Below are 14,092 nucleotides of genomic sequence, written 5' to 3' on the forward strand. Positions count from 1 at the left end.
CCATGAAAATGTTTTTTCTTTTATTTTTTTGTGTGAATCGATCACTACATCTAACAAAGATCATCCGGGATAATACACCTGTATGAAAAATAAAATCACGAATAATAATTAGAAAAACAACAAAAAATAAAGAAGGAAAGGTATGATTTACTTTGAAACCTTTTTTGTAATCTTTTTCCTGTACACACGTGAACAATTTCAACTGATCTATGTTCATGTGATCAGATCCTTGGATTAATCCAAGAATGATGGAAGAGGGATTAACAAGATCCGTGTGAAAAGAGACTCAAGTGCTCAACAGCAGCGTTTCTCAATCGTTTTGTGGTACGGTCCAATAAATTTGTTCCTAATGGCGCTCTTTGGCTTAAGTATTTATAATGTACAGGAAACTCTTGTTAAATACGGTTTTGCTTTTACGTTGATCAAGATTTGTGGAGGTTAGAAAAATGTTCTGATGTCGGTTTTGGTTTCTAAAATATTTATGAGAACCAAAAAAGATATATTTATTATTTTTATGGGTATAGCATTTTCGATTTTGATTAATATTTTTTGTTGACTTTGGTATTTTTTCTAATACTCGAATACTCAATAAATCATAAAGGTTTATTTTTTTTTATTTTTGTTAATTTTTAGAAGCTAATCTTGTTTTTTCTTCTTCTTTTTTTTCATTACTTCTTGGTTTCGTATAAGACATCATTTTTGTTGGAATTTAATAACAGTGTCATACGAGAGTTATCCGCACAATTTATTATCATTTGTTAAAAACTTTGTGTATTATTTTTAAAAAATAATTGTTTCTTGTGGTATTCTCGTAAACTCGCAAGAACGTTCTACGAAGACTTTTCGCTAATTTCTCTAAAGTTTATTACTTTCCTCATTTTGACGTGAGATAAGAGCTACCATTATGCGGTTCATTAAAAATTTAACATGGTGACTGTCATTGAACTATAACTCGTAGGTTGAGAAACACTGTTTTATTCTATAAAAAAAATGTTTACCATTACCTGTCTCTGTTCTTGTATTTAAGAACAATTCAAACTAGATTACATTTTGATCTTATCACCGTGAGATAATGAAACTGATAAGTAGCAGGCTTCTTCTTTGTTTGCTAATTAGATGAACTCCATTTGTAACCTGAATATTTGATGTATTTTAACACCTAATGTTCTGTTGGGTATTCGAGTATTAGAAAATATACCAAAGCCAATAAGCAAATTTTAATTTAATTAGCTTGTACAGTAATAACTGCACTAATTATCATTAATTATATTATTCATTTTAAAACTGATATTTACTGATTAGTAATTGTTTTAACTTAAACCGTAATTATCTATTATTTATTCGATTTTAATTTGTTTTTTTAGTTTCATTACTTCAAAAAAGAAATTATGCTTTATCTCAATGTTGAAAATAACTTAATTGTTTTTATTATTTGTCGTTTTAAAAAAACATTACAAATAATTTTATAATGATAGAAAATTATGATTCGCTTTTTACGTTAGACCAATTTTAAATTTGGAATGAAAATTATACATTCAATGTTATTGATTTTCTTCATTAAATTTTATAATAATTAAATTTATAAATATTATTTCAATATTATTTAAAAATTATTTTATTTATTATTAGACTGTGTTCAGAAACTACTTTTGAGTTTTCAATGATACGTGAACGAATGACGAATTTAGCATATTTAAAATGAATGGCGTTTTAAATGATCATAAATTGTCAAATTTGAAAATTTAATTTCTTAGTTATGTATTTCTCGTGTGATTTTGCGATAATAAGTATCTATTGATATTCTATTTCTGAAGCGATGCCAAAAAAGAAACTACTTTACACTTCGAAATACAAGAAGGTACTTAATCATGTCTGAAGTTCCGCGATTAATGTAATCTTTGTTCGGAAAACTAAATTACTATCCAAACAACCAATTAATTAGACCATAAGTTGACTTAATTATTTTTAATTGTACAAGAATATTGTCAAATGTGTTAAAAAGCAGTCAACAAATATACGGTATGAGTAAATATACGTAAACTTTATATAAATTTAATATTCATATTTTGTACTCGATGTTATGGATTTTCTTTGTTTTAATTCTATCAATCAACATTAATTATAAATATTGTTTTATTATTATTATCGTCATCTAAAAATAGTTTTCTTTATTATCATAAAGAATTCTATTACCTGCATTCGTTAACAAAAACATCGAAATTTTATTTAACACCGGTAAAATAATATCTAAACTATCTTTCAGTTTATAATAATAAATGAGTCGTTTATTTTGAAAGCGGACTAACCATAAGTCCATTTATGTTTGTATCAAGATATTGAAAGGTTTATATTGGATTAAATTTAAAAATATTGATAACAGATGACAATTAGTAGAATAATGTTTTTCGGTTTCTAAAGGTGTCAAATTTATCATCCCAATTAGAATAATTAGCACTATTTAAGAAATATGTTCTTGATGGCTATGATTGGACTAAAGGCACTTTCAAAATCAATGAAATGACATTTTTAAAAGCACAAGTCATAGTAAAAGTAAGTTTTCCTTGAAATAAAAATAAATGTATACACTGTTATGCTATAAAAACAAAAAAATATTCAACTTGTATTCTTTGTTAAATCCTTTTTACATTAAAACTAATATTGTTTTATTAATTTCTAACAAAGTTAGTCAATTTTTGAAAAAACAGGGTTGCGGTTTAATTTATGTTATCTTGATTACTTTTTTTTTACTGCAGAAAACATCAATAAAACGACTCAAATATGATTTTAATAAAAAAATTTCAATCAAACTCGTTTAGCACAGATATATTCCCGAAGCAATCAAATTTAATGCGCGATAAGTATGTTTAAATTTCAATAACAGTCTCTCATTTCGACTTCTTTGTGTTGAAAGTAATACAGTGAGAGAGTGAGAGAAATAAAGGATACAGATAGAAGTAGGGAAAAGTTTCAAGGGAGGTTTTGATCTTTCAGAAAGTGGAGCGACTAAAATCGGATTCGATATATATCCTTCTGGTTGGATAATTAAATTGGTAGCTTAATATATTCTCTTGAAAGTAATTAAATCTTCTGTTAAGATTAAACGTGCCACGCGTATGTACTTACTTTAAAACTCCTGAAATGTACCTGGCTGTCGCCTACTACTTTGTCATTTCTTCTTGTTTTACTTTTATTCTTAAAGGACTATTACTTTACTATACTATACTTATAGAAAAAACTGCTAACATCTTTGTGATTAAAATAAGTCATTTATTTTCTTTCTTCCTTCTCATTTTCTTATTCCAACTATTTGTCTTTCAATGATAGTGATGATGATGATAATGATGTCGCGTGATTAAATTTGACATCGCCTATGTTGCTGCTTAAGCAGCCAAACATTTTATTGTAATAGTGTTAGGCTATATAAAACCTGGCACCAGCAGCTGTTCTGACTGATCTATTGTGGTAATTAAATCAGGAATAGAGTAAAGAATTATCGTGTTAGTAAATGGATCGCCATTTTGTTTTCTGTCTCTTTCTTTCTCTCTATTTTTCTTTCTCGTTCCGTTATTTTTTGTTTTCTTTTATTAAATTTGCACAATGGCGGCTTGGTAGCTTGAAATTGTAAGGAATACTGCTCTTTTGGTAAACAGATATTAACATTGAAAATACATGGTGCATAAGTGCAAATCAATGATCAAAATGAATAAAATATTAAACGTGAATAAATATTGTTTAGTTTTAATAAAATTAAGTTGATTAATATAATTCAAAATTAATTTAAAATAAAATCCATTTTTTATTATATTTTATTTTATTTCGAACGAAACCTGCATGTAATAAATTCAACAAAATATTATATAACGCGACGGATAATATGAACTTACGTTAATAACTCACATTTTATTATGATGCGTGTGTGGGTGGCTTATATTGCAATATTACATTCTAGTAAACATAATTTTGCTAGGATTCTTCGTTCTTCTAACCATAAGGTATTACTTTAACCTTTCGCACTCGGTTGTTTCCTCTGAGGGGGATATGAAAGTTTATTAGCAATTACGGAGAATGAACTGATTTTACCGCAGTTTTTTAAGAAACACATGTTTTCCTGTAGTTTCCTATTAAAATGGTACAAAAAATAAATCAAAATAAGATAAAATTATCAAGATGCATGATAAATCAATCGGTTACTTCGAAAGAGAAGGTGTGAAGTTCTGTTACAATATGTAGAATTAGTAGAACAAAGGTACACAAGTATGTAGTTCAATGATATAGATCAGCGGTCACCAAAATGGTGGTACGCGAACAAATTTCGCTGGTCTTCAGGAAAATTTGGAATATATTTACTCATCACGTTAAATTATGTTTTAAGATGCATTGAAACATAATTCAATTCATAACAATACGTGAAAAGTTATAAAAACGCTACTTTATAGAATAACGTTGTTTTTTGTTTTTACGTTGTATTGTTTTGTTTTTACAGTTTTTGTTTATTTTATTATGGTTTATTATTAAAGATTTCATAATTTGGTTACAATTAAGTTTCATTTTATTAACAGGGTACATTTTATGTGTTCTTAGATAACAATTTTTTTTATAAATATATTTAACACTTAAAAAATCGTATTACTGGTCCGCGGGATTTAAATTATGAATTTACTGGTCCATGAGGTCAAAGAGTTTGGCGATCGCTGATATATGTAGATAATAAAGAAATCCGAAAACTGAGAAAAGAAATTTACAATAACTCAGTGTTCGTATTGAAGCATCGAACAGTAAAGATCTCTCTCTCTCTCTCTCTCTCTCTCTTTCTCTCAGTAGTAACACAGTTGTTACTATAAGTCTCGCAGTAATAATACAGTGTTGTGATTTCGTAATTTATCATTAGTAATTTTCAGACCCTTTCTTTATCAACTCAAAAGAAAGAAACCAGTGACACACATTGGTTTTTGTTGTTTTCTTTCACAAGTTTGTAAAAAGTCTTGTAAAGCAATTGAGAGATGATTTTGGAGAAACTCGAACACGTCCATCTACATCTTTGTCAGACAATAGATTGAATAATAAGTTACATATTCCAAGTCTAAGCCCCAATCCTTTTCAACTTGATAATGGACGAAATAATCAAAGAGGTGAAAACAGCTGGAAAACGAATTAAGCTAGGAAAAGAAAATATAAAAATAATTTGTTACGCCGATGACGCAGTTAAAAAATATTGGAAGATGAAAAAGATCTGCAAAGGATGTTAAATAAATTCGAAAAGATGGCGGGAAAGCTTAATATTTTAAAGACTTTCGCTTACGTAAGTAAGCCGAAGCAGACTTCGCCAAGCGTAAGTCTGACAGATTTCTCTTCGGTCCTTAAAGTTTTAGTATGACCATTTCGGTACAGACGACTGAATTACTCACCATCTCCAAAGAGCCTAGACGACGCAAGTTTAGCAGTATATAACAAAAGTATCAACCAAGTGATGCGATCTAACCCTTTCGCTATTACGGGCCACTATAGTGGCTCTCCATAAAATGCCACGTATTTTACATACGATGAGCATATGCAATTATAGCACATCAAATATTCCATTATAGGGTGTAATTTTAGTGTTTTGTTTCTTTCAATTAAAAACTGTTAATATCAGCAACAAAATTACTTAAAAATAAAGCGCAGTTTCGATGCTGCAGGTATTAGCAGCCCGTACAGCAGAAGTAGCGCCGCGGAAAACACGTCCGTGGCGAAAGGGCTAAATACCTAATGACCATATTACAAGTGACAGAAACCTAGAAGAGGAGCTACGAGACCAAACAACTAAAGCCTTTATAATCTCTAGATACCTTAGAAATATTATATGAAGAAATAAAAACATATGAGCATCAAAAAAGCAAAATACGAGCTTAAAAAACTTGCATCAGACTGATAATTACCTATGTGGTAGAAGCAACGTTCACTACAACAAAACAGCTAAGAACTATGAAAGGGAACTTACTAAGAGATAGAAGAAGAAACAAAAAAACAAGAGAGGACTGTGAGATCCAAGATGTTGTAAGGTGGATTAGAAGGAGAAGAAGAACATGGTGTGACCATGTAGACAAAATGGACAACAATAGACTCCCGAAAGTGGTGAAATCAGGAAAATTTGGAACAACAAGACCACTAGGAAGACTACCAAAAGGGTGACATGAAAGCTGGATGTCGACATCGTAAAAACAACAAACGCCCCGAGGAAAGGAGACTTAAATATATAAAACAGGATGTAATCCTATCTAGAAGAGGAAGAAGAAGATATTCCAAATATGGGAGAAAGAATACGGGATTATTATTGTTTGTTCTTACAGAAAAACACAAGGTGGAAGGCGATAAATAACATTTTATTGTGAAACATGCACAAATCAACCCTGCTATGCATATTTGGAATTATTTCAGAATATACCATACTCTGTAGGAGATTATAAGATACAAATTTGGATTTTGTTTTGTAAATATGTGTTCCTCAACGCCTATAAATACATATAAAAAACAATTTTCATTGCAATGCCTTACTGGGTTCTAAAAATTTTATTTTATAATATCACGATTCCAGGGTGTTGTATGTTTTCGCAAAAAAAATGGCGTCGAGTTGCTGGGTAGGGTAATGTCCGAAACGGTGCCGAGTGCAAAAGGTTTACTCCTAAATTTATTATTTATCGTATAAAATAAGAGAATCATCTAAAGAATTGTTGATAATGAAATAAAATATTATTGGCAAATATAAATAATTTTAATAAATTGTTCAAATAAATATTTTCAATTTTTTCATAAACATTTTTTAATTAATTTATGATTATTAATTTAAATAAAACTTTGTTGCTAGAATTATTTCCTTTTTAACCTTTTGCACTCGAGGGCTTAGCTACGGAGACAATAAAAAAAAAAGAAAAATTGAAACAAATTCAATTCAGTCAACCACAAAATTATTTTTTTATTTATTAGGTTTATGTCATTTATTTATAATACTTAAATATGATTTTTTTACTTTGTAAGTTGTTGGTAATATTTGAAATGAAAAAAAAATTTGAGTGTAAAGGGTTAAATAAAAATTTGTTATTTAAATTAATAATCAGAATGACTGATACTCATAAATATTTATAAATCGGTATAAATTTTCTTAGAAATTTAATAAATAATATTAAAAATCTTTAGTGTATGACCTATTGAAAACGCGTAATAACAAAATAATACGATGAAGTGAAAATTTTGAATTATGGAGTATTTATTAATATGAATATTTCTTTTGTTGTGAATATTTCTTTTGTGAAATTCTGTCGAATACTCTCTTTCATACACACACACACACACACACACACACTTATATATATACTGTGTTGCTTTTATAAAATCTCGGATATAACGAGTTTCACGTTGAAAGATTTTTCATTCGGTCTTTTGTACCGGTGTTGCTGCTCTTCGTTGAGCTTGGATCGCTGAACTTTTTTATTCTCCTCTTCTTCCTCCTCCTCCTCCTACTAGTTTTTGTCCTACACCCCTGTTTTTCTAACGATCCTCAATGTAATCATTTTCACGTAATTTTTTTTCCAGCCGACGAAACTCAACGTTTACAAGAACGATGCTGAGAGCTGGGACTACACAACTCCTACTTTGGGTAAGTACTTTTTTATTTATATTCATATTTTTATTTTTATTTTTATTTATTTATTTATTTATATTTCTTAGCGTTATTATTAATATTATTTTTTCGTTTATTATTATTATCATTACTATTATTATTTTATTATTATTATTATTATTATTATTATTATTATTATTATTATTATTATTATTATTATTATTATTATTATTATTATTTTGTTATATTATTATGTTTTTGTTATATTATTAATATTTTGTTATATTATTATTATTATTTTGTTATATTATTATTATTATTTGATTATTATTTTATTATTATTTTTATTTTTATTAATAGTAGTATTATTATTACTGTTACTAGTACTATTTAAATTGCTCGGAAAGTTTGTATTATGTATTGTATTATGGTATTATATATTAAATATATTTATTCGATATTTATTCACATATTTAAAAATATATAATTTATGAAAAAATTTTAAATTACAATTAAATGTAATTATAATTAATCATATATTAATTATGAATAATATATATATATATATATATATATATATATATATATATATATATATATATATATTAATATAATTTAATTTATATATAATATATTTTATATATAATTATTATATTAATATATAATATAATTTATAATATTATTATTTATAATATATAATTAATATTTATATCATATATTTTTAAATATAAATATCGAAATATACATAGCCTTGTCTTTCGAATTTGTTATTAAAATCGATTTACGAACTTGCCGGGCAACCGAAAATTATTACCATATATACTATTCATTTTATTTATTGTACATCATTTGTTTAACATCGATCATCCTTGTAGTTTCTTTTCTTCTTTTGATTATCTTCTTTATATCAAATATTTTGTTTCATTGATCCGTTATTACGCGTTTTATTATCGTTCGAACGAAACTCATTTCGGTGAGAGTTTTCTTCTATTCGGTGAAAAATAAACCAAATGCTTTTATTATCCCCTTGCAGCAGGGGAGCAAAAAGAAGAAAATGAGAGAATTTTCTTCCAATTTTTTTTGACGGTTTTGTTTTTTCTTTTTTAATATTCATCTCGAATAGGGGTAGGGGGTACGTTTCCTTTAAGTCGTGTTTCTCTCGAATCTATTCGTGAATCGATCTCGAATACACCAGGGGCGGAGGATACGGCAGACGAACGATGAATTATTGCTGGTGCCCTTTTTGTTGCTGTATTCGCGAAGTAACCTTTTTTTTTTCTCTTTTTCTTTCACTCTCTATATCTTTTTTTCTTTCACTTTTGACAGTAAGAGATAATAGTCGGTTCTTAAAAATTCGCTTTTTCATCGTCCAAGAAATCAACGTGACCCTCAATAAAATTCTAAAATATTTCTGTCCAATTTTTATAAATGATCTAACAAATTAAATATTTATTCTATTTGAAATATGTAGTTTAATGATAAATTTATGATACATTGTAACACACGAAATATTTTAATTTTGTTTACAATTTATAATTTAATGCAAGAAAATTGTACAATTTAATTCTAAATTAACTTTTACAAATAAACCAATTCATAAAAGCTTTTATATCGTTTCGGATAATGAAACTCCACCGTAAACAAAATTTCAAGCAACAATAAGAGGATGAGTGATTAATGTGGTTGTTTTTTTTTTTTTTTTTATTTAAAATAAAATTGAATTTGATCGATAAAATATTGGCTCAGAAATCATTTATACACGTGTTCTAGTTCGCGAATATAAATTAATTAATACAATTAATCAAATATAAAGTCTTTCTTTATGTAAAAATCATAAATTGAAGTATAACCAACATAAAAAGAATTTGAAATTAGTCAATGATTTAATACATTAAATAAAAAAAAAATTATTAATTCTAATGGAAATAATGCATTTTTTTTCAAGCAGAAAGCTTAACAAGAAATTTTGTATCATAGGAAAGTTAGATAGGTAAAAATATCAAAACATATTGTTTTGATCCTGCTGTACGTTCCGTCTTTTTATTAGAAATTCATCGAAACAATAAATATACAATAATTTTTGTGTTGTTTTTTTATTGTATAAATAAAAAAATATTATTATACATTTAGCGGTTCAAAGAATTGTATTTTTGAGGTTATGTAACCTGTCCAATTTCCCTATGATACAAAATTTTTATATATTTTATTTTTTGGACGCGAAAAACAATTAGTTTAACAAAAATTCTGTTTCATTTTAAAAGATAAAATTACATTTTTTATTTATTTCTCATTTGCGAAACGTTTTTAAGGTTATTTCAAAATAAACTCGATTTTTTTGTAAATCTACAACTTTTGCAATAACTTCTTTTTTTTTTTGGTAAAAAAGTAAAAAACTTTGGTTTAAAATAATTTTCTTTTTATTCAGTTTCTACTTTTTCTACGATATTTGCAATAAGATTATTTGAATAGAAAAATTTAGAGTAGGAGGTAGAAATGATAAATGATACGCACTTCTCTCATGCTACTCGGTACACGCCATACCCACACGTTACTATACACACAACATACCTTCGCATATGGAGAAGATAGATTTTTTTTTTTTTTTTTTTTTTTTTGACAAATATTACAATGGACTCTCGTATAACAGAAATTCTTACTGCATGAATTCCTATAATGCGCTAAAGATATTCCGATTTCTGTTTTCATATATTCCGATTCCTCCTAGTACGCGTTATACAGGATGATTCACAAGCTCTTGTAACCTAAATAGCACAGAAAGTATGATAGAAGCAAAAAAGTAAATAAGGAAAAAGTTGCATCAAAAATTCAGGACTACAATATGATATTAGTATTTTTTTGCTAGGTTAAGTCATTTTCGAGATTTATTAGTTAACATTGTTTTTTTTAAATACAATGTCATATTTTTATACTTATTTTCGGATAGCAGCTGTCAAGATGAATCCAACGATGTACAACATTAAATACAAAACCTGTCAATAACTAATAAAAACTATTTGGAAAATATCTGTTCCGTCTTTTGTCGGAACAACTAAAGGATGATGTAACTGACGCAACCCTGACACAACCCTGACGCGACCATGACGCGGAAGAGCTGTTTGTGGCCGGCTTGTTTGTCAGTTTTAACTTTTTTTGACTTTCAAAAATATTAATGTTGCACATTATTGGATTCGTATTGACAGCCGCTACCCGAAAATAAGTATTAAAACAGAACATTATATTTAAAAAAACATAGTTGACCAATACATCTCGAAAATTAATCAATCTTGCAAAAAAATACTAATGTCATGTTATAGTCCTGAATTTTTCATACAACTTCTTTTTTATCCATTTTTCTGCTACTATCATACTTTAGGAGCTATTTAAGTGGCAAAAGCTAGTGGATCACCCTGTATAATAAAATATAGGAATTTTCAGATTTAAAAATTAAATTTGCTTGATTTAAGTATTGCATTGTCATCTTTATCACTATAAATTCCTATTTTTTCCTAATTGTTCTTTGTTTTATATATTCTTCATCATTTTGCTTTCATGAATAATAATTTACGAAAATGAAGAATTATTTCAATATTTATTTCTGATACATACGTGTGATACATACGTGTGTGTTGATCAAGAAGCGTAATATGATTAAGGTAACTCACTCGTACACGACACAATATGCAATAACCATATCTGATAAATCATCCCACGTTTTGTTTTTATGTCTACAAGAACCAAAAGAAACCTGTGATTAAAAAAAAAAAAACAGTAGATAAATTAACAAATGGTAAAATTAATGTTGTTGATGTAAATTCGCAGTGTGTGATAAACTTATCTCACAACTTTACCAAACATTTTAATAAATAGTGTTACTTACGTCATAGGAGAAAACTTTTTACTTATAGTATTTTACTCTGCATTAACCAATTTTTACACTTTCGAATAATGTGGGCACATGTACACGTACAGTAACATCATAAAAATTATATTATCCCCATCAAAAGATTAATTTATGTTATTTTTTACGTTATTTGTTCTATTACTCACGCAGTACATGTAAGAGGGTGATTTTATCATTGACTAAAAATAAAAACAAATTAAAAATTCATTTGTTTGAATTTAACACAAAAAAACATCATTACTTTTTAGTTGGCGTAAATATTATTATGTTAAATAGTTTTTTAGTTTGTCACAAATCACTTATGATTTATAACAATTATTTAATACTAGAACTACTGACGATTGACGTAAACTACTTCTACCGGAGGGTTCAAAATGACTTGTTCCTTAAACTGATAAGTCATTTAAAAGGGGAAATACTTGTAGAGGCTTTAAAAAATGCGATTTTCTTTTTTTTCATAAATTGCTTGTAAAACTATCCAAAAATATAATCCTAAAATTTCAATTCGTTCAAAAGTTATAAGCGATTAAGTGAACTTTGTTTCAAACGCGTTTTTTTTCGAAACGACTTTTTTCGAATTTGTGTACACTCTAGATAAAAAAGTTTTCAACCGATCCTTTTGAAATTCGGTATATAGTTTCTCCAAATAAATGCACTCTATGTGATAGAATCTGAACAGTATCTTTGTTGAAAATATTATTGTAAAAGAAGGTACGAAAAAAAAATGGAAAAAAATCATGTTTTATGTTCTCACAAACCTTTGAAAATACGAATATTCAAATTTTTTCAGAAAAGTTTAATTCACATAAAAGAGACACATATAAAAAAAGGGTAAATCCTTATTGTAATTGATTTCTGATCAAAATTGCGACTTCCAGAATGTAGACAAACTGCTAAAGTCAAGTTGCGACTTACAATGCGCGGCAGTTGAAATCTCCGTTACTTTTCGAGAAAAAATCTTTAAAAATTTCAAAATATATTCTTAAATATATGTGTCAAATTACGTCAAAATGTCAATGAACTATATAAATTTCTTATATGTTGAAAAAATTCATGAAAATCGCTGCGTAAACGCCGTTTCACGTGCATTTCCCCTTCTTAAATTATGAAAAGACGATCAAAGAATTAGACTGTGTAATATATGACCAAACACCATGTTGATTTTATTGTAACAAAATATAAGATAACTAAATCCTTTATAATCTATGGATACCATAGAGATATCATATAGAGAAACAAACATATGAGCATCAATAGCAAGAAACGAATACTCCCATAACGAATACACAAAACTTACGTCAGATCGATAATCACCTACACGGTAGAGACAAATTCAAAGTTCACGATGACAAAGCGTATTCTGAGAATTACATTGCAACTTTTACATTGTTATGTATTACATTTTTCTATTTTATAAGTTAAAATTGAATATAAACTGAATAATAATAGCGATACGATAACAATAACTTTAAAAATAATTCCACATAAAAATCAAAGAGATATTTTGCAAGTTACAATTGTACACAAAGACTCGTTTATGACACATACCATAAATATTGTTCGTTTTAACCTGTATTGTACGTCTTAACCTAAGAAATACGTTCGAAAATTTTGGGTCGAAAACGTAAACAATGTCGGGGGGCAGACTTCGAGCCATTTTACGGTTCGGAAAGTCGGTCCTAAGTTTAACGAAACGCGCATGACTTACGGAATGTAAATATTGTGTATCAGACACAACTGGTTTAATTTTGTGAGATATTTGGTAGATAATTACAACCTGATGTAATAATTTTGGTAGATATACCGCAAAATAATTATTATCAAATCCCTAAAATATAACATAAATCAATAAAATGTATTTGTACTTTCTGAATAGATTAACAATTCACGTAATTAGCATTTATATAAATATCAAAAACAAAAAATTAATAATCTTCAATGGTATGATATCTTTCGAAACATTCTAGTACATGTAAGGCAACTTTTGCACCTCTTACACTCCAATGTTTTTTCGTTACGTTTTTTATTTTTGTTGCAAACTCTACTAACCAAATTATTTATTAAATTTGTTGCAAATTACAAACCACGACCGTCTTAGCCCGATCATCATACTATGCCCGTAGTTGTAGGTTAAAGGGTTAAGTACAATATGCTTTTTGACACCGTTTACGTTTCATTGAAATATGCGTCTAGTTTTGTGACGGTGTATTTGATGATATTTGTTCTACTTCAACTGAGAATCGACCGGTTAGTTTTTTGTAGTCATCTGCAAATTCTTCGGTCTTGAAATATTTTCTCTTGTTTTATATATGTATATATAATATCCATTCATTTATTCCGACAAGATTTTATATATTGTAAAATATTTGTAATGGCCATCTTCAGAATCCACCTTTCACAGTATATTTTCGGACCATTTGATCCGTCATATCTACCTCAATCAAATTTAGTATTGTTATAAAATACCACCGTTTCATGTAAACGTTTACCATTTTTCTCAATTTTCACCGACTTGTGTTTTGAGCTGAGCAATAATACTTTTTTATTAGGTTTATTCTTATATATAGTCAGTGTACAATTTTTTATTTTATAAAATA

General features: G+C 27.6%; 1 protein-coding gene across 6 annotated transcripts in view; it reads left to right on the plus strand.

Annotated features, from left to right (window-relative positions):
* sm (heterogeneous nuclear ribonucleoprotein L) overlaps positions 1 to 14,092 on the plus strand; it is a 195,616-nt gene that overhangs the window by 94,075 nt on the left and 87,449 nt on the right. For all 6 annotated transcript variants that reach the window (XM_015317080.2, XM_015317084.2, XM_089174117.1 and 3 more), the window contains one exon: positions 7,567 to 7,630. In XM_015317080.2, coding sequence (XP_015172566.1) covers positions 7,567 to 7,630 — 64 coding nt within the window. The remainder of the gene's footprint in view (positions 1 to 7,566; positions 7,631 to 14,092) is intronic.

This window comes from Polistes dominula, unplaced genomic scaffold (assembly GCF_049000335.1).
Source record: "Polistes dominula isolate Pdom_NZ unplaced genomic scaffold, Pdom_raw_medaka contig_482, whole genome shotgun sequence".
NCBI lineage: Eukaryota > Metazoa > Arthropoda > Insecta > Hymenoptera > Vespidae > Polistes > Polistes dominula.